Source organism: Schistocerca americana, chromosome X (assembly GCF_021461395.2).
Source record: "Schistocerca americana isolate TAMUIC-IGC-003095 chromosome X, iqSchAmer2.1, whole genome shotgun sequence".
In the NCBI taxonomy this organism is placed as follows: Eukaryota; Metazoa; Arthropoda; class Insecta; order Orthoptera; family Acrididae; genus Schistocerca; species Schistocerca americana.
This window is the reverse complement of record NC_060130.1, coordinates 712,360,396-712,383,420: the sequence shown is the minus strand read 5'-3', so window position 1 is coordinate 712,383,420 and position 23,025 is coordinate 712,360,396. Positions and strand designations below refer to the sequence as shown.

The 23,025-nt window shown below is 43.2% G+C and overlaps 1 protein-coding gene across 5 annotated transcripts in view; it reads right to left on the bottom strand.

Annotated features, from left to right (window-relative positions):
- LOC124555758 (ensconsin-like) overlaps positions 1 to 23,025 on the bottom strand; it is a 410,739-nt gene that overhangs the window by 327,926 nt on the left and 59,788 nt on the right. For 2 of the 5 annotated variants that reach the window (XM_047129789.1, XM_047129794.1), the window contains exon 1: positions 16,240 to 16,315. The exons of the other annotated variants lie outside the window; for them this stretch is intronic. In XM_047129789.1, the coding sequence (XP_046985745.1) occupies positions 16,240 to 16,300 (61 nt within the window). In that variant the 5' untranslated portion in view covers positions 16,301 to 16,315. Of the gene's footprint in view, positions 1 to 16,239; positions 16,316 to 23,025 lie in introns of those variants that run through there. 5 annotated transcript variants of the gene reach the window in all.

The window sequence follows — 23,025 nt, the reverse complement described above, 5'->3', positions numbered from 1 at the left end:
CTGCCGCTACTACCTTAACAAGCGAACAGGTTTCTTTAAATTCTGGAACATATTCTGTGATAGGGTTTTGCTAAGCTAACCGTGAGCTTCGCTTCGAGTATACAAAGCAATGAAGATCAGTATTTACCTTCCGTCAACGATGAGGTCACTAGAGACAAAACACAAGCTCGGACTCGGGAAGTACAGAGGACGTATCCTTTCAAAAGAATCACACCAGTATTCTCCTTTGCAAATTTAATGCCCGCATCTCGTGGTCGTGCGGTAGCGTTCTCGCTTCCTACGCCCGGGTTCCCGGGTTCGATTCCCGGCGGGGTCAGGGATTTTCTCTGCCTCGTGATGGCTGGGTGTTGTGTGCTGTCCTTAGGTTAGTTAGGTTTAAGTAGTTCTAAGTTCTAGGGGACTGATGACCATCGATGTTAAGTCCCATAGTGCTCAGAGCCATTTGAACCATTTTTGCAAATTTAATGAAATCAAGGAAAACCACAATCTGGATGGCTGGGCGGGATCTTGAACAGCCGTCCTCAAGAATACGCGTTCAGTGACTCAACACTGCACCACCTCACTCGGTGCCAGAATGCACATATACCGACTCGGGACGTAGTGAAGCTACGAACTATCTATGTTATAACCAACGTCGACAAGTAGGGTCTTTGAAAAATGGTTCAAATGGCTCTGAGCACTATGGGACTTAACTTCTGAGGTCATCAGTCCCCTAGAACTTAGAACCACTTAAACCTAACTAACCTAAGAACATCACCCACAACCATGCCCGAGGCAGGATTCGAACCTGCGACCGTAGCGGTCGCGAGGTTCCAGACTGTAGCGCCTAGAACCTCTTGGCCACCCCGGCCGGCTTGGGTCTTTGGCATACCCAGAAAACTCGTCAATGTATATCACACATCCATAAAATATCACAGATAATAAGTTACTCGTGACATTTTCACAGTAACACGCAACATAATAAAAGGCATATTAAACGTGTAATTAAGGCAACTAAGGTATTTAAAACATAATGATAAAGTATTTCGACTGAAGTGCTTCCGTAAAGGAAATCGCGTGCAAGACGCTAATGTGGTAAATTCTGCAGTACTGTTTGAGTGTTTAGAGTTCTGATCAAGTAGACATGACAACAGGGATCGAGCTAATTCAGAAACGGGCCTCTATGATCGTAGCAGGTCAATATAGTCCGTATGACAGTGTAAAAGAAATTCTCGGGGAATTTAAATGGAAATATCTGGAATAAAGGTGATGTAGTTTTCGTGAAATACTGTTGGGTAAATTTACCGAAAGTGTTTTCGAGGAAGAGATTGTGTGACAATCATGCTGCCGCCAGCATACTGTATATAGCACGAGGACCATGAGAATAAGTCAAAAGAGCTTAGGACACGAATAGAGACAAGTAGACCGTCCCTTTCTCCCTTGCTTAATACGCGAATGGGATAGGACAGAAAATCGCTATTATTTATACGGAGTACCCTCTCTGTCAAGTAATGTACTTTAGTTTGCGGAAACCACATTAAGAATACAAACATTTCATATTAATAGTGATACTTAATGAGGTATGGAAATGAGCGTTTGGCGTCATTGGCCGGGAGGCCCCTCGCGGGGCAGGTCCGGCCGCCATATCGCAGGTCTTATTACAGTCGGCGCCACATTGGGCGACCTGCACGCCGGATGGGGATGAAATGATGATGAACACAACACAACACCCAGTCCCTGAGCGGAGAAAATCTCCGACCCAGCCGGGAATCGAACCCGGGCCCAGAGGACGGCAATCCGTCACGCTGACCACTCAGCTACTGGGGCGGACACTTAATGAGGTACATCCCATGTTAAGAGTGCTACAAATGTTCGGTAGACTTGAACTTGGTTTGAGGTATACAGCTACATTTTTGAAGGCCAAGATTTAAAAATGTACGTGGTAAACTACAGCAAATAAAAATGTGATGTATATTTTGACTTAAGTGCCTCAGCAGACTCACTCATATAAAATAGTCTGAAATGCTTCTTTTTATTTCTTCACTATGACCTAATCCAAGAAGCTAAGATAATGTACGAAACTGTATTCTCTTCACCAAGCATACTGAACAACAACATTCAGTACAACAGGGTTTCGACGACTTGTCATAAACGAACTGTCCTGTTTGTACCCTCTTTTTTGTGTCATTGCTCAGAAGAAGTATGCTGCCAGAGACGATTCGAATGGCGTTTCTTTAACACATTACGTCCGAATACACGGCGAAGGACCTACATGAAAAGTAAGCAGGAGAAACACTTCGTTCAGGAAGTCACGGACTGTCTAGAGCCACAGACCTGAACACGGACTAGGCAAAATTAACAACCAAAAGAAATCTCAATATGTAAGGGAACGAAAGCGCACAGTAAGAGAGCACCAAATTTTCCTAAATGTTCGTCAGCAGTATATCGAGGCCCGTGTTGCAAGCGGCAGCGTGAGTCTGAAGCGCGTAAATAACCTTCAGTTCTGGAGCCATTCCAAAGCCGGCCGGAATGCAAAACGCGCGACGCCGGCGTGCTCCGCCGTACCCGCCGACTCCTCTCCCACAAATGAGTTTTTTCGCTCCTTTCTTCCGTCACCAGTAGCTATAGCGCACTTGTTTTGCAAACTACAGAGATTTTCTAAACAGAATCAGCTACAATGAGCATTCGGATAAATTCCAGCGATCGATGCAGTGCACTGGCTCCGTTTATCTTGTCTTTTTTCCTTGGTTTTCTTAGGTCTCTTAAGGAGATTAAAAACACACACACACACACACACACACACACACACACACACACACACACACACACAAACACACACAGGCGCGCGCGTGTCTGCGCGCGCTCACACCTTCAAACACAGGATGAGAATAAGGGCATTGTTTCCAACAGGCTGAAGGAAATGACGTGCAGTCTGTGAATAGCATCGACTCGCGCCGCAACAGCGCGACCTCTCCAGTCACAGGCTCCTTGCTTCCACTCATTAATGAAACGGGATTATTTTTCTCCACTAATTTTATGAAGCCTCGTTATGGAGGGAATCATGTTCATTTGACAGCAAAAAAATGATTGAGGCTGAGATCTGAGTTACCCAGCGATATAAAGAATTTAATAATCCTACGTAATGAACATTAAATTCAAACACAAACTGAAATCATATCTGCCTGAAAACACATTCTGCTTCACAGAAGAATTAGAGTGAGAGATTAAACACAGTTACGTGTAAATCATTGGTTTTTTGTCAATGTCATAGCGAGAGATTGCAGTTCTGATTCACGGAATATGCCAATAACTAAACCAAACCCCCCAAAACTCACAAGATAGCCTGCACACCTGATTTCTGCACTTCGATCTCCAGCAACGAGACATGATCTGATGAGATGGAATCAAAGACAAAACAACGACATGGAAATTCTTGGAGTGCAAAGGTCCTGCCTTAGTAGTTCATTGGTTTAGTCGACAGGGTAGATAAGGTCGTGCGACAGCAGTATTTGTTACGATTTCCACGTTTTTATGTTACCGCGTTAATTTTTTTATCTGTAAAAACTATTAAATACACACAGTGAAGTGATCGCATTTCACACAATGATATTTTTGACTCTCAAAAGGTTACAGCACGTGATTTGTTCATCTCTTAACCTGTCGTCTTAAGGGTTTCTATTTCAACGGCAATTTACATCTTTGGAGAAAGGAGTTTATGAGATGGGGCAATAAATCGCCAATTTCCTGCTATCGCCTTCCAAGCAACTAGTGTGACACTCCAAATGACACACGGGCTTCTTGGCAATGGATCCGGTCGCACTCGCACACCAAGCTCATTCTGTTCAGCAAAGAGCCATGCACGATAGCAGACGTGTGTATCAAGGACTTATCTTGTTGGAAACAATTACCCGCTCACGACACAGTTGCAGCGCTGTTGGGATCATTACATTATTAATAATAAGTGCACACGTCATCAGACCCTTTATCCTGAGAAACATTCGAAATGCTCGGAAAGAAAGAAGAGAGAAGGAAGGAAGAATATTAGTGTTTAACGTCACGTCGAACGAGGTCATTAGAGACAGAATACGAGCTTGGATTACGGAAGGATGAGGAAGGAAATCGGCGGTGCCACTTTCAGATAATTGCCTTAATTGATTTAGGGAAATCAAAGAAAATAAAATCTAGAGCGCCGAATGGGGATTTGAACCGTCTTCCTCTCGTCGGAAAAGTAGTAGTATACTGGTACAGACACAAAGCGACTCCGAGACGGCTCGTGGATGTATTTGGGTTCGAAATAGACTGCTTGGGGCCTTGTATACTTCCAACGGGCACAGTTTATGAGTAAAATAATTATTCACCAGGTAATATTAAAGTTTCGCCTGTTAGGATTGGTATCGTCCTCGGCAAATACTAGTCCGTAGGGCTGCTGTTCGTCAGTGAACTCCCGTTAGGAACCACTCTCCGTTCTGATGCTTGGTCTTCCAAAGCCAGGGCCGAATATTACTCCAACTGGGAAAGTTCAATAGTTTGTTTCAACTGCATTTATTTTTTCAAATGGATTTTGCCGTGCTGTATTCTGCAGTCCAATTGTGACGTTACTTTCATTCTGTTAGGGAATTCAGTTATAAATTAAAATTTAAAAGACCTGCATCCCGATTTTCTGTGTGTCCTTGAGAAAAGAGTGAGACGAAAATTACATATCATCCTTCGGACTGTACAGAAGTAATTATGGATCAAGTTAATTTTAATGCATCACCTTTCAAACGGTAGTTATTGGTCATCATCAAGACGGCGGTAACAGTCGGTTTGAAGGACGCCAAGAGAGTAGGTGGTGGTTAGGACCAGCCATATAATGGCAACCTAAAAGCTCTGGAGCGTTCTCTCAGACTTCCATTGTAAGACAGACCTAGATTTCGGTAGGGACGGCCGTTTAGGACAGCAATAGAGAACAACACATACCCTGACATTCTGCTGTTTTTTCTGGGGACCAATTTTTAAATAGAATCCAATAAGGTCACCCAGCTTCACTTTTGTCAGTGGTCCGTAGCTGGTGATCTAGTGGCTGACGTCGTTGCCTATAGATGTCGGGGCTCCGCGTTCGATTCACGACCGGGTCGGAGACTTTTGTCGCTGTGGAACTGGGTGTCTGTGGTGTCCTTGTAATTTCATCTTATTTTCATCGAAGCGCAATTCGCCGAAGAGGCGCCACATACACAGACTTTCACCAGGCGACCGAGGCCAACAATGTCATACGATCACTTCACTTCCGTCGGTGTCTTGGAGTAGCCAGCACGTGGCGTCCGCGAAGTCAGGTTCCATCACAAAGGAAGTCGTTTTAGGTGCCATGTTTGCGAAATTCTGGGGATAAGGCCACACGCACTTTGAGGAATAGTGAAATGAAAGCCTTTGAAAATCTAGTATTTCGTTTACCATTCGTAAGGCGTAAATGATCTGCGTGATAAACCCAATCGGAAGACAACGGCCGGTCACCGTCTGCGTAAGACGGAGAGATAACAAGCCGTTAATGCTCCACTGTTGGTCCTCATTGCCAGTATTTCTCTGTCGCTAGTTTCAGCCTTAGAGTGGCTTCCTCGACAACATTTTTAACTTTGAATTTAAACTAATGCTTGATCACATGTGAAACCTGATACTGAATACTAGTGCACACTTTCCTCCACATCATAGTGTTAAATATTCGTCTTCCTGTTTGTATATTTTCAATTAGAGTCAAATTTGGGCTCCTTCCATCTTTATGTTGTGGTGAGCCCGCACTGTTCACCTACATCCCCATGAAAAGCTTTGATTAATCGACGTTCACAATGACTGCGTCATTCACACCTATAAGTAGGATCGAGTCAGATGCTTCCAAGGCCACACGCTACGGCATCGCCTTTTTTGGGTTCCACATGACAAAGAAAGTGAAGTGCAGCGAGGTGTACCGCCCCATTATGTCCTGAGCCTGTGTAGTAGCATCCTAGAGTACGGTTTGCTCCAAGTCCGTTTACACGATTCATCATCGCGACGTGTGCTCAACACATATGTCACACATCAAAAAAAGTTTTGCATCATACCGGTTATAAACGTTGACTGTGAATATTGTATCGCATACACAGTCCCGTTAATATTCAGAGATGTCACTAAACTCGCCCAAAGATGTAAACAACCATGCATTAGACGGAGGGGGGTCCGACAGCCGATCGGTTCCAATCAATCCAGCAGGAAGGAATCTACACGGCTCTTGTTATCTGTAGTTGAACCATGCCTAGGTTCGATCGCGTCCGCGTTGTTACTTTGTGCCAGGAAGGGCTCTCAACAAGGGAAGTGTCCGGGAGTCTCGGAGTGAACCAAAGCGATGTTGTTCGGACACGTAGGAGATACAGAGAGACAGGAACTGTCGATGACATGCATCGCTCAGGCCGCCCAAGGGCTACTACTGCAGTGGATGACCGCTACCTACGGATTATGGCTCTGAGGAACCGTGACAGCAACGCCACCATGTTCAATAATGCTTCTCGTGCTGCCACAGGACGTCGTGTTACTACTCAAACGGTGCGCAATAGACTGCATGATGCGCAATTTCACTCCCGACGTCCATGGCGAGTTCCACCTTTGCAACCAAGAAATCATGCAGCGCGGTACAGATGGGCCCAACAACATGCCGAATGGACCGCTCAGGAATGGCATCACCTTTTCTTCACCGATGAGTGTCGCATATACCTTCAAACCAGATAATCGTCGGAGGCGTGTTTGGAGGCAATCCGGTCAGGCTGAACGCCTTACACCGGCACTCAACGCTGACAAATTCCTTTTCTACAAAATAGCATGCATGCAGTTACAGTCAGTCTTTTGAAGATCAAGCATAGTTCACGAATAAAGTGGCTAGTGATTCAAAGTGAGGTGGTACAGGTATCTTACAGTAAATCATGTAGTGTCAACAGTCGCCACAAAATCACTAATGCACTTACGGCCACAGTTCACTGTGTTCGCGTGCGCGAAAGCAGCTGAATAGGGTAATCACATGAATGTCAAATATGACATGTCACGTATTTTACAATATGACCAATTCAGAATGATCTTCAGTTCAGATTAGGAAACACCACAAGAAAATTTCGCTTTTTCGTTTCTCCACTATTTTTCACATGGACGTGCTTCGCGACATTTCCTGCCCTGCTTTTGTTAAAATATCATTGTTACCAATATATATAATAAAACACAACCAAGTAAGAATAATAGCAACTTCATTGGACCGTCCGTATGTTATTAATATAACGAGCTAAAAAATTTTGGATTACGGTATTAAATAAAGGAATACTGAAAAATATAAAATTGATCCTCCAGTAATATTTATTTGAAAATGTAGCCTAAAAATCAATGTACAAGCCACTGGAAAAAGATTAACTGACACTGTGAGATCAAGACAACCGTTCGTCAGTGACAATAAGTAAAAATTGGAAGACTAAGAAGTAAAGAGACAGATTCATCAACAGATTTGATCGCCTGAAGTTTAGAGAACGCTGATGACCTCGCTGCTTAATACATTAAAACATTTATCACACTGGAACCGCAGGGACTGCGCGCGTGGAGCGTATAAAGGTAAGAGACGCCTCTGAATGCCAAACGGCAAAGCTCGAAAAGTATCCAGATAAATGTAGTCGAACAAACCCACAGGGCAAAGCAACAGGCAAAATAAATTTACCATTCGTAAACGTTCCTATGACGCATTTATAAAAGGAGGGTAGCAATATTAGGATTTAACGTCCTGTCCACAAGTCTACTATCTGATCAAAATTATCCGTACACCTATTAGTGGACATTAATAAAGAATGTGTCCAACGTTCGCCTTTATGAGGCTTGAACTCTGTTCACGACACTTTCAATGAGGTGTCTGAATGTTTGTGGAGGAATGGTAGCCCATTCTCCCGCAAGAACCGAAACCAGAGAAGGTAGTAATGTCTGGAGCGTAATCGACGCTCTGACTCGTCTCAAATATGTTCCACTGGGTTCAGGTCATGACTCTGGGCACGCCAGTCCATCCGAGAATGTTAGTGTGCACAAACCATTGCCTCACATATACTACTTTATGAAAGGGTGCATTGTAAAGCTGATACAAGCAATTATCGTCTCCGAACTGTTCATCTACTGTATGGAGTACACAATGCTGCAAAATGAGTTCATATCCTTCCGCTTTTAGCGTTCTCTTAAGCGCAATGAAGGCACAGTAACCCAACCATGAAAATCATCCCCATATCGATACCCCAAACACGTAAATCACCCCTGTATCGCAACACCGCCTCCTCCGTACATCACTGTAAGCACTACACATAATGGCAGGTAACATTTTCCAGTCATTTGCCAAATCCAAACGCTTCCATCGGATAGCCACAGGGTATAGCGTGAGTCATAACTCCAAATCATTCGTTTCCAGTTACCCACTGACCAGGTGCTTCGCTCTTTACACCACCTCAGGCGGCGCTTATCGTTGACTACAGAAATGTGTGGGTTATGGGCAGCTGCTCTACCAATGTATCCCATTCTTTTCAACTCCCTACGCACAGTCATTATGCTAGGTGGACTGCTGGTAGCACTTTGTAAATGACGAGTGATTCCTTCCTCTGATTTCACGCGATATTTTACAACCACCTTCCGCAATGCTCGAACGTCCCTGCCCTTCAACACATGAAATTTGCCTGGTCTTGGTGTAGCCGTGGCTGTTCCTTCGCGCTTCCACTTCACAATCACAGCATACACAGTCGACCTGAGCAGCTTTAAAAGAGTTGAAATGTCCAAGATGGATTTGTTACTCAGGTGACATTCAACAAATCCATGTACGAAGTCAATGAGCTCTCCTGACTGACCCATCTGCTGTTGCTGCTGCTCTGCTGAAGACAAAATACTCCTCGCCTTCTTTTATAGCGGTGGCTCCGCCTCTCGTGACATCTAGTGGTCAATTCTACATCACACAGGCGTGGTCGGATACTTTCATCAGATGGTGTACGACATTATAGGTGCACCACAAGGTCAGATTGGATATGTATGGGGAAGTAACAGGCTTTGTCCTTTGACAAGAACCATCCAGCCGTTCGCTTTAATTGATTTAGGGGAACTACAACAAAACTTTAACCTGGATGGCTGAACAGAGATATGAATACTGTCTGGATGGCTGAACGGAGATATGAATACGGCTTTTCCCGAAAGCGATTGCAGTGCTTTAACCGCTGCGTCATCTCACTGGATGTGACGTGTTTAAAAGTCGAAAGAAAAAGTCACGTCGACTCGAACACAGAAATAACTCGAAAAAAAGTTTATGGAGAAAAAATGAAGGTAAGTTACAATGATCTCTCACTTACTTTGTTTTTCTATTTCCTTCCTTTCCCGATTATTGCTAACTTTAGGACATAAGCCTATTCTGAGGAAGATTATCTTCACATCTCTGAGGTGTGAGATGGTTGGTTGATTTGGGGGAGGGGACCAAACAGTGAGGTCGTAGGTCCCATCAGATTAGGAAAGGACGCGGAAGAAAGTCGGCCGTGCCCTTTCAATCGAACCATCCCGGTATTTGCCTAAGGCGGTTTAGGGAAATCACGGGAAACCTAAATCTCGATGGCCGGCCGCGGGTTTGAAGCGTCGTCCTCCCGAATGCGAGTCCAGTAGGTGTGAAACTTCTGATAAAAACGCGCGCACAAACCTGCTCTAGCCTTTAAAATGTGTAACAGTGTCGTGATTCTATGTTCAGGAAGACTGAAAAGGAAACGTCAACATACACGGATTTATCGGGCTAATAAGGGAAGTACCTCAGCCCGAATGGCTACAACCAAACACAAGTGATTTCAAAATACGTACATGGCAGTGTTCTACTATCCTTCAATAGAGCAGTATGCACATTCGTCAGGGGATATATGTCATAATTTTCGGTGTACTTGCACTGCAGTATTCCATTATCGAAAGCCACTGTGATCATATTATCCAGATCTTTGCCACGAGCTGCTCCATTCCGATATGTTTTAATCACCTGACTGAAACTCCACATTTGCACTTCGATGACGAATAAGAGAAGAACATACGATAACTCAGCAACGTCTATTTTGGGAAATATCACTCAGTAAGTACCGCAGGTGTTAACTTCAATCAAATAGTTAACAAGTTAGCACATACAATTCCATTTATGATTCCTGCGAATGTATTTCTGCCGTCTTTAGACTCGATAGCTTTGAAACATCGATTTTATACGAATGCAGTTCTTTTGCAGACTTTCTAGCATTACAGGAAAGACACATCTCGGGATTTTAACATTACTTTTATTCTTCTTTAGCTGTTCGATCGAGGGTACTTCCATTCTAAAGTCTAAAATCATATTTTTCTCTCGGTCACTCATCAATTCACCCAATCTTCAGCTGTAACTGACGTGTAGTAGATACGATACTGGACGACGAACACAAAAATTGTCTGCGTATAATGTAGTGGACTCCCTACTGCATAGGCGAAAATCGTCATATCTAAAACGCTGGCTTGAGAGAACACATTTTCTTGTTAAAAAAATATCTGTCAGAACATCAGCGACTCGATAATTACACATAGGAATAAAAGTTTTGCATCACTCCTATATGTCGAGCAGATGTATTGTTACCGTGACTCTTCCTGTGTCCAGTCCGCCGCTCGTGGTCTCGCGGTAGCGTTCTCGCTTCCCGAGCCCGGGGTCCCGGGTTCGATTCCCGGCGGGGTAAGGGATTTTCACCTGCCTCGAGATGACTGGGTGTTTGTGTTGTCCTCATCATTTCATCATCATCCAGGACATTGGCGAAATTGGACTGAGCAAAGATTGGATAATTGTACGGGCGCTGATAACCACGCAGTTGAGCGCCCCACAAACCAAACATCATCATCATCTCTTCCTGTGTCCATCTGAAGGTCATCCCTGACGTTTTATGTGAATTTACACACAGATACCATGAGCGCTACCTACGGGAGGAACGCCGCACCCGAATGGATTGTATCATTTCACTTGAAAGCATTACAGACGTCTGTGGCACAGTAGAGTGAACATCCATCATGATATGAAGGCCAGTCGCGACCAATGATCGGACCTGCATCATCACGTTACGCGAGGTTGTTCGACGTTTGGACCGGAGTCAAAGTGATGTCGGACACGGAATCGGTTCCGATTCGCAGGCTGTGTTGAGGAGTTACATGGCACAGGCTGTCCACATTAGACAGGTGCACAGGATGATCGACATCTAAGACTTCTGCGTCAAAGGAATCGTGGGATGACGGCTCAAGAACTGAATCGAGCACCACGCCGTACATCAAAACACCACGGACTCCATTAAAGATGAGCAACAAATAAATGCAGATCTGACGTCCCAGTATTAGCGTCGGGTGTCGTTTACGGACAAAATTTGGTTCTGTTTGTACCCTGATACGCGCTTACAAGGCGTCTGGAAACACGCCGGTAATACTGAATGCCTCCAACACTGTGTCCCACATGTGCAATAAGGTGATGGTGGTGGTGTTTTGGGGAAGCATTACAAGGGGGCCATCGTACACTTTCGTGATTGCCCAGAGCAATCTCACTGTTATACGGTAGAGGGACTAGATTCTGCAACCAATAGTGGGACCGTATTGGGAACATTTTGATGGTAATTTCACATTGATCGATGATAACACGAGTCATCGTCGTGCTATTGTCGTGAACACCTTCCTTCAGCATGCCAGTATTACCATAATGGAATGACCTGCCTGTTCCCAGGTATGAACCCAACAGAACATGTGTGGGATAGCTTGAAACAAACTGTTTTTGGATGTCGACAAGCACCATGTAAGCTGAGCAACTTACGCAGAATCGCCATTGTAGTGTGAATCCATATGGACTAGGTCCGAATTGATCGATTGTATGCCACGACGGAATGCAAGCCTGCATCCGAGCAAGAGGACGCCCCACCACGTATTGACGTTGGTCAGGAGTGATATGAACACCCCTACACCCCGCGTCCCTCGCCCACCCTCCGGGAAACGGACGATTTTGTCGTCACTTTTTTTTCCTTCATTTGGTGATCTGGACGCATTGCAAATGCAAGATATACGCATGTCTTATAGAAAATTGAAAACATGCGCAGAAAAACGGGCTAACCTTCAAATGCAAAAACTTAAGAGATAAGTGTTGCCATCTTTTTCTGGGTAAGGGAACTATGAAAATTAAGATTGGTTAACCCCTAAATATACTAATGTGATATTAAGAGGTGATACCAAGGTCAATTTTCATAGTTCCCGTACCCAGCAACAGATAGCAACACTTATCTCTAAGCTTTTACACTTGAGGGATAGCCCGTTTTTCTGCTAATGTCCTCAATTCTTGTTTCTTGTGCCATGAATTTCAAAGTAAAGGGATGATGCAAAACCTTTGTTGATGTGTGTATGGTACTGGGAGATGAAGGACTATATAAAGATAAGTAGACGTCTCTGGAAGCGCCATATCTGAATGTGTTCGAGGATACATTGTCTCTAAACTACTTTGGAAACATTCTCAATATAAAAAACAACAGTAAGGCGTCGCCTGTGTAGGAAGTCCACGTAACCAATGGCGGAAAAATATTTCGTTTAGCAACACTGAAAATGGTAAGGAGCGATATGGATTCGAGAACCGAGCAACCGCTTCACGGGTTTTCACTGGAGCTACTGAGGGAAAAATTATGATAATTACTCGGGCAGATTTGGGGTAAAGAATGAAGCGGCTATACTTGTGCTGTCTCATTTACCAGCACCACCATTTGGTTTGTTTCGGAGGCGGTCCGATTGTAATATCTACTAGCTGCCGTTACTAATGAGAGCCAGATTCAGTCCACTGCATTGTCAGAGCATTTACCTGGCCTCTGGAGATACCATTTTCATTAGCGTTCCCATTTACATTTATAATTACATTGCCTTGTCAGAATTCCCGGCAAAGACAGTAAAGCGTGTCCACGAAATTCTGTCATATCTTCGTTTGTCACAGAAATTTTGGTCTTCACGTCTATGTACGCCTGCACAAGCAACCAATATACTATGACGGAACATTACGCAGTCAACATTAGCCCCATTTAATACTGCATGATGCCAGAAACTGCCACATGACTTCACGGTATACATCATAATAGAGAATAATGATGCTCATGAAGCCATGTATTACCAGAATTGTCAATTATAAGTAAGTTGCAGCATGAAGGATTGGCCTGATGATTGCAGATGACACTATAGATCTTTTCGGACTTGTGTGCTCAAGGGCGAAGTCTAAGCAATGCATGTGTCACCTATTTAGTGAAAGAATTGTGAAGAGATGACATCATGCATATTAGTGCTGATATTACTTGCCGTTTTTCCGCAAAATTTGTGCTTATTGCAAGAGTATTTTCCCGCGAGGAACCGGATTCCGAAGATGTCAGGTTGGCGAACTAAGTGAAGTTTTTTTAGACTGATCACATACTGATACCTCTCTACCAACAGCCAGACGGAGGGGGAGAGGAAGAGGGAGAAGGACAAGGACAAGGAAAGAGGGCAGAGAGAGAGAGAGAGAGAGAGAGAGAGAGAGAGAGAGAGAGAGAGAGAGAGAGAGAGAATTGAAAACAATAGGGTCAGAGCAGCGAGGTACAGTGTTTCCATGCTATATACAGCAAGTGAAAAAAATCTCGTGACTGTACTTTTGATGACTAATTGTTTTCGTCTTACAGATGGAAGGCAGGAAAATAACGATTTAACGTTCCGTCGATGATAAGGCCATCAGATACAGGACACACGCTCGGATTGGGGAAGGAAATCAGTTCTGTCTTCTACAAAGAAACTTTAAGCAATTAGTGAAGCCATGGCAGATTTAAGTCTGGATGGTTACACGAGGATTTGAACCGCTGTTGTCTATTAAACACATATGGATAGAAGGAGCAAAAATGCATAAAGGGAATAAAGGATCTATTAAGAAGACAGTCGGAAACTCTAGGGTAAGCTCAATGCTGAAGAACAACACACGAACTTAGGTAAATCGCTGAACTTATTAAATGGCAGAGAGAGACGTGAAATAACAAACTTTCTGATGAAAACTTAACCTGAAAATACACGCATGTACGAACGAAGCGTTCGAGAGAGATGCTGGAACACATCGGCGCTCAGCTCACCACCGGCAAGTGACATACCACCGCTATCACTGCTGTGACCGAGTACTACGGCACTACACTTGTTTTGAACAGCCTTCGAGTTGCGATCTGGTTAGTTTTGTGAGACGAACTGTATTTCATTTCCTGGTAATATGCCGTTGTACAAACTGGGGTGAAGAATATCTCTGTTGCAGTCTTGAACTGCTCTTCGGTCCTGTCTTTTATCGCCAGGTCATTTCAAAGTAGTGTTTCCATCCCAATTGTCTTATAAGAATAAGACACCAATTCCATATAACTGTTCTGAACAATTTTACAGTTGCGAATTAGTTAGTTTTGTGGGACCAATTGTATCTCATTTCCTGGTAGTGTGCCGCTGTACTGCACCTTGTACATGCGTCTGTTAACACTATGTTCATTAAAAGACAACATATGTTACACGGAAGGAAGTCTTTTGTCATGCTAAGACTGATTTATGATATTCAGAGCATACAAAACGCGCTCGTGAAAAGTGAGATTACTCTCGAATACAGAATTCTTTCACGTCTGAAACTGGAGATGACTGTAAGAAAATTACAAAAACTAATCGTGCCCTCCCAAAAACCCCTGGCTTCACCTATTATTTCTTTCCGAGTCCTCATTCGACACAATCATTCCTCTTCTCCTATCGTCACGCCATCTGATCACTTAACGGTCGAATGGCACACTTCAGTAAAGCAGGAATTCTCCCCGAGGTTAGACTGTGGTTGCAACAAAAAGAGGCCCTGCGCAGTGACAAAACTGCAAAATCAGAGACTTACGTTACGGGCAGAATGAATTTTAAAGGTTGAAGGCAAACACGGGCAATGCTGATGAAATTCAGTTTCCGAATCATCAGCATCGGCAGGCATTCTTCGACATCTTTAAATCTACCTATCACGAAGATTTCTGTTAAACTCGTGTAGCCTCAGTGCAGCCGCTGGCCTTACAAGAAAAGCTGACTGGTGCAGAGAAACACGTATTGATCGGGACATGAAGCGTAGACCCGCAACGAAATAACACGCCAGGTACATGCAGTAACATTACGACAGCGTGCAGCATGGTAAAACGTACCTCAGCACTTAAAATGACGTTCAAGCGAGAAAAATCAGTTGTCATAACAATGACCCAATTATATCACAGCCAGTTCGCTTCGCATTAATAAACGTTGAAGTAACGAAATACACGCGCAAAACATTGTTCTCTACGTTGTCTACCTGTTGCAATGCTGACCTGCCGATAGCCTGTGAAAAAGGGCCCTAAATGAATTTCCGACGCAAAAGATCTCACAGTTTTGCGAAAGCCCTCGTAAAGCACTAAAACACATTTCATTCATTAATTAACTTTTGATATGAATTCCCTTACTCCTTGTTAATAAAATAAACCGACTGCCAGCAACAGTACGGTTCTCTGGTATATTTCCCCATCAATAATGTCAAACAGTAGTTGTGTACAAAAATACCTTTCGGGCAACTAGCGCAATAAACGACGGGTGAGGAGTATTTTATTGCTGTGCTGTGTTTCTTAGAAGTAGACTTTACAAATACTAAACGGTGTTATCTGAATATTACCGCAATGCAGTAAATTTCCCACAGCCGTAAGAATTATAAGTAACAGCTCAATATACCTCTGTCAGCTATAATACATTTTCAATTGTGCGACAGCCTTTCTTAAAGATGACACAAGTTAATTCGTTTTAGGCTATTTTATTCGCGATGTCCCTTGCTAGCATGTTCGTGCAGTTGAATTTCGTCTGACCTCATTTTCGAATCTTTCTGCATGTCGCACGGCTACACGTCTGCCGAGTTGCTGCCGGAAAAATGTCGTTGTTCATTCCGTTCCTAAACAACATTACTTTGAAATCCGGCCAACAACGAGACGTACGAAAGCACAACGTTTTCGTACACACACTGCGCAGATAAATAAAAAGCACACTACTGTACCACTCCCTATACTGCAAAATAGCTGTAAGCAAACTGCGAATGCTAAAAAGCCTTCTAAGTCAAGAGACTTCGTTAACTGCGGTGCAAAAGCAGAAACAGAGATGCTCTCGTCTCTCCCGTGCGATATACAAATTCGCTCGAAGGCTGGAATGAAAGCTGGGAATGCGGCGGGTTTCGCGTGTCTTTACCTTTAAGGATTGTTGTGATAGGTTGAGGGTCCGCCGAATTGATCCGCCTACAGCACCACATGGTAGGAAAAGTAGAGGAGGGCAGGGCTGGGCTGAGCTGAGCTGCCGCGCGAGCTGGCGGCCTACGTCTGGCGTCTGGCGCTCGGCGCAGCGCCGCACAGTCAATACGCGACGTCGAAGCCACAGTCTGCGACTGCGCGCCGCCACCTGCCGCATCTCACGTCTTGCCCCTCACGTCTCGTATGTACAAATCCCACAAATAAGTACGAGGGAAGCACTTTTCGGAGAAAACGCTGAGATTTAGTATATAAGTACAGCCATCTATTAGAAAACTGGAATCTCACTGACTGGAGCGGAACCGTCTTCAATGATTATTCCCGTTTCGAACTGAGCCCCGATGACGGCGAAGACGTGTCTGGAGACGCCCCGGACAGCGGTGGAACACCCAGCTGACTTTCACCCGCCATACGGTCCGACAACCAGGATCATGCCTGGGGTGCCATTTCATTTCGTAGCAGTATCCCTTTTATTATCATCCTTGTCATCCGCGGCACCCTTACAGCATAGCAGAACGTCGACTGTATTCTACGCTCCGTTTTGTTGCCCTTCGTGGCAAGCCATCCTGGGCTTACATTTCAGCAAGATAATGGCCGTCCGCACATGGCTTCATGCTTGCCGAACCCTATCATGGACAGCAAGGTCGCCTGATCTCTCACCAAATTCGAACGTTTTGAGCATTATGGGCAGGTCCCTTCGACCAGATCGGAATTTTGACGATGTAACGCGCCAATTGGACAGAATTTGGCACGATATTCGTCCGGAGGGCATCCAACGACTCTATCAATCAATGCCAAGCCAAATAACTGCTTGCATACGGGCAGAGGTGGCCCAATGTGTTATTGACTTGCTCAATTTGTGAAACTCTTCCTCTTGAGTAAATCGTCAAATTTTTCTGAAACTTTAATCATTTGTTTGTCTGTACATGTACGTCACAGCTACCCATTTCCGTCCCCTTCGGATAATCCCTTCGTGGGGTTTCTTTTCTTGTATTAGGGTATACAATATACTGACTTCAGATTATGACTAACATTTCTATAGTAATCCAAATTTTCAAGAAACGCGACTTAATGTTCTTTATAATGATAAATTGAGACGCGATGAGAATATTAACATGCCTTATATGTATGTATGTATTAAACCGGGGACCTAGAAACCCCGGAGAGACTTCGTCCCGCTGTAGCACTCAGTGGTTCACACCCCAAAATGGTCCACATCAGTCCGCCCACCCCACCGCCGCCCCACACTGAACCCAGGGTTACTGTGCGGTCCGGCCCCCAGTGGACCCCCCACCCCGCCTCCGGGAACGTCTCATACCAGACGAGCGTAAGCCCAAATGTAAATGTTTGGTAGAGTAATTATGGTGTACGCGTATGTGGAAACGGTGTTTGCGCAGCAATCACCGACACAGTGTAACTGAGACGGAATAAGGGGAACCAACCCGCATTCACCGAGGTAGATGGAAAACCGCCTTAAAAACCATCCATAGGCTGGCCGGCACACTGGACCTCGACACTAATCCGCCGGGCGGATTCGTGCCGGGGACCGGCACGCCTTCCCGATCGGGAAGCAGCACGTTAAACCACGTGGCCAGCCCGGCGGGCAAAACGCCTTTATCAGTCCTCACAAACGCTCAACTACAGTCTTGGTATATGTATGTGGTTTTCAATAAATTTTCTGACTGAATTAGGATCAAGCCTGAGCTGTAAACCTCTGAATGACTTCTGTAGTCCCTTCACTTCATGAAAGCAGGCCACGCTTTCCCTTGATTGTCAGAACTGAACTCGTTCATTCTTTTCATCACAGAACCATCTATATTTGCCTCTATTACAACAGCTCTCATCTGAAAACTGTTAGGGTGTTTCCGTAAGTACCACCCAAAATGCCGAATTGGTGAAGCCAGATATCGACGTGAGATTCCGGATGCGTGTAAAGCACGTCCATCATCATCTTCAGCACATAATGAAATACGTATTTTTGCACCACTTTTTAGGATCATGTGTGAATTATGATTAATAACTTCACTATTTTTACTACAGAGATATTATGACATTGTCATCAGATTGTGTACGTTCATACAATCTTCTCTGTTGCTTTGAGTTCTATTTTGAGCATCTAACTCTTTATTTCCGAAGACAAGATATCTCTTCATTTTTATTTTGTCCATAATGAGAGCAGTAGTGTGCCATTATCGGTACCTGAAAGAAAAAACGTTTTTCTTGATTTTTTGCGGAATGGGGGATGGGGGTTGAGGAATGATGTCGAGGTACTGCACGGAACCTACTGCAAAAGGAAATTTCTCATTCTGTGTATGTTTCTTTCCATTTACATTGATAGCAGCTGCTCGTGACTATGGGTTTAAGGAGACTAAACATCTAAGGTCGTCAGTCTCCTATTTATCCCCAGGACGGAATCAGTGTATCCCATCTGTCTGCTTCTAGAGTAAATTGTTTGAGAAGTATGAGAAAGTTTTCTAAATATTTGCGGAGCGTGTATCTGAGGCGGAATGAGGCTATCAGTCTGGTTTCCATCAAGTGGGATGTGGGAAACCGCCTGAAAACCAAGCCCAGACTGACCGACACATTGGCCCTCGTCGTTAATCTGCCGGACGTTTTGAATTGGAGCCGGCGCTTTCCCGTCCTAGAAGTAGTGCACGTCTATCTGAGTGAGTTTTAGGTTTGATATATGATTACGTGTCTTTTTCTCTTCTGTTTTTACTCTATATGAGTGAGGAACTGCATCCTTTGACACACTTATTGCTTTTGTTGCATTGTCTCAATTCCTACTAAATGAATGGTGTTGAAAATCTCTGTGTAGCTCTGCATTTAGCACTTTTTTGTGTAGTGGTTAGAGTGACATCACAAGGGAGAAATAGTAAATTTTCCTACCGTAGCTTTTCTGAAAATTTTAAATCATTCCTCTTGTCAATGCTTATGCACAGAAATAGGTAATGCATACAGCATTTCTCTTTAATGTCCAGTTTTTAGTTACGTGTATTATCTAGTGAATAAGTAAATACATCTTGCTTCTTGCTAATCCTTCAGTTATCTGAAACATGGGGAGAATTAAGTTATTATAAAATTTTCTCCTCTTGTTGAGTTACATGTACAGTAGCTAGTTCATCACACACTAGTATTCCTGTAACATCAATAAGCCCGCAACCTCTGTACATGTTTTGTAACAGTTCTGTGAATTTTCTTATTTCAGAAAGATCATTTCCTTGTAGTTTCTTAGAATCATATATACCATTACTTTCACTCAGAAGTTAACATGTTGCTGTGGTCTTCCACATAAAATCTATCCCGTTCAAACCTCATTATCAGTTAATAACTACTTCAACCTAAATATAGTCTTTTAACATTTAAAGAATACAAATAGTGAACATTCAGGATTGATGTTGTTTTTCATTGCATCAAATAATCAATGATACTTCACATGCCTAACGATAGTTAAAGCCGCTATTTAATTTTTCAATGGAAGACTCTTCCATGACTGTTTTATGTACTCTAGGATGTATCCTCAACCAAGAAGCCGAAAAAAGAAACATCACTAGCACACAAATTCAGTGAACTATTAGACGATAGAATAATGAGGAATAATACAGTGAAACAAAAGAAGTCACAGAAAGGAAGGAAAGGAGATTAGGCTTCAATGTCCCAATGATGGGGAAGTCACTAGAGATGGAGCCCAAGCTCAGATTAAGGAAGGACGGGAAAAGAAATTGTTTTTGCCCTTTACAAATGAATTTACACAGACCACCTCTGAATAGCTGGAGGGGGATTTAAAGTGTCGTCCTCCCACCTGGAAGCCTAGGGTTTTATCCTGCACCACCTTATCTGATGATTGAAGAACAATTAATCAATGGAAACCAAAGGAAATTGAGAAATACCCTCATGAAGAAATACATGGGCTCCTCATAAATTCAATTTCATTAGGTATCCTGATAAGCCCTTAAACCCATTTGAAACCCAAACTAAGGTTGACTTAAAAACAGTAACTTCCTGTTAAATGACATACTGAAAAATGACAAATAAATGAAGTTCAAAACTCAAAATACACACATATGTGATTCTGCAGTCTAATGGCTAATACTCAAGGAAGAAATGGCACAATATGTGAAACTAAACCTTAAACAATCTCAGGTGAGGCAATGAATCACATATTCACTCCAACAGATCGCAACTTGAATAATTAGACATTCGTATCTTCTATACAAATATTACTGCAAAACAACCAAAACATGTCATTAGAATATAAATTAAGAATAATACATTTGGTAGTCTACTTTATTGGACCACCAATTGAACAACAAGTGACAGAGAGAAAAATAGTATATTAGAATATATGAAACAAATAATATCTAAATAGTATTATGGTTGCACACAGGGACCAAAGTAACTACCAAATGCAGCATAGAGAGACTACATAAATATATAGCTTCGGTTTATAGATAACAATGGATAACAAGCGCCAACATTAAAGATTTTCAGTGAAACAATAGCAAAAACTGTCGAATTTCGAACCTAATACGTTAAATAAGCTTCGGAAATAATGTGAACAGGAACTCATGGGATCGTATGGCATGAATGTGGAGTATGGTTAAAGAGTAAGGTAAACACGTTATTTTCTCAATGAATATACGTTTAGAGTGACGGGAAATATCCAGATGTGAGGTTTTGGTTACGAAAGAAAGTAATAGCACAAAATGACAGCATTTTAAGGATGAGAAAGACTGATTATTTAGGATGGGCAGCACTACCATATCCTTGTGACGATATACGGAAACCATTGATGTGCATAAAGCCGTAATGAAAATACGGTAACCTGGACTACAATTTTAAACCAGTACATTTATCTCACGTACAGCTTTTTGAATAATTCTTAAGTAATTGATACATCACATTACAATTATCGGTTCAACAAGACGACCCAGAGGACGATCAGACGTCCCCGCCGTACATGAAAGTTAACTAGGGTCAAGAGCTGATGTAGATGCAGACGAAATAGGCATGAAAGGAATTATCATTGTTTTCATTTCATTCTGCGTGCGCGCGCATGTGGAAAGGGAAGCCCTTGCCCCATTTGGTGAAAAATAGCTAGTCTAAATCAGGAAGGTCGCACGAAGGACGGATGCAGCGTTCTCCAGAATAAGAACTTGCCGTCCTTCTTGCTAACACAATACACTCGAAAAGATGTATGAACACGAACAGCTGCAAGCAACCGAGCCTGTATCACTGCAGCGTAGCAGAATGACGTGTTGGTAATCCCCTTTAGCCATCACTGAAAGCAGGCTTCGTGGTTTTTATATAGCAACAGTCTGCTGCAAGCAAATTACATTTCCGTCTCGGCAGATATAATGTACGATGTTTGCTCAACACCTTAGATTACGCTGCATTACGACCTGCTGAAAATTGTGGCACTTCAATAAGGGACAAGAATTATTACCACGACGTACACTACTTAACCAGAAGATTATGGCCGGCCGCGGTGGTCTAGCGGTTCTAGGCGCTCAGTCCGGAACCGCGCGACTGCTACGGTCGCAGGTTCGAAGCCTGCCTCGGGCATGGATGTGTGTGATGTCCTTAGGCTAGTTAGGTTTAAGTAATTCTAAGTTCTAGGGGACTGATGACCATAGATGTTAAGTCCCATAGTGCTCAGAGCCAGAAAATTATGCTACCCTTCTATCACGCAATGAACTTGAATTGAGTCAAGCAACGTGATACCAGAGGTATATAACAAATGCAGGGATTAAAAAGAAATTATTCGGTCGACTCCATGAGCACGGAATGAGGAAATATAGCGATATACGCGGTAGTTATAAATGTCAGATTGTTACCACAATGCAACAGAAAACGGGTATCACAGAAACTGTGAGAATTATCAAATATTCACGTCCTGAAAAGGTTAGGAACACCCCGAACCTGACAAATGGCGATGAAAACGGTTAGCAGACGACTGAACGTTGGAAGTTCATGGCTCATCCATGAATGTAGATGTATTAGGATTGTCGCCCATTTTGTTAATCATAATTGGTGACTATCTGTGACACCACACGGGAAGGTGTCTCTGAGCACTATGCAAAAAGGGTTTCGCAGCAGAAGATGCACATGTTTGCTCTTACTGACCTAACATTGTCAGTTGAGACTGCAGTGCACAAGGGACGGTGAACAATGGAAATGAGCTGCCTACTCAGATGAATCACACGTCCTCTTACATTACGTCCATGTCGTCTTCTAGTCGTAACCGATCGACAAATCCTCTACGAAAACTACACGTGAAGAAAGCAGTGCTCCAGGAGCGACATTTATCTGTGTCTAAGCTGGATCTGTGAACGTTGTAGAACGTATTACGAAGGCTGTGGACTACGTCAGTCAAACTGTTGGTCACGTGTACCCATTTTCCGACAAAAAAAAAAAAAAAGAATTACCTGTCGACAAAGAAAGAGGACAAAAAAGATTTATTGCTGCCCTATTCTGCCTTCTCCTTTATAGAATTTCTCAGGAGAACCAACTGATCTACACACATTTACATGTGTGTTAAGTTTTGCATGAATCTGAAAAAAAAAAATTTCAGTGTTTAAAATGTTGGACTTCTTCGACTTCCTCAGGACAGTTTCATTTTGGATTTGTTACGGAGATATTAGAATATCAGTTCTATACATATTGTATTTTTCTTTTTGTGTTATGTTACACATCCTCCAAAATTTCCTCCCAATAATCTAAGAAAGGA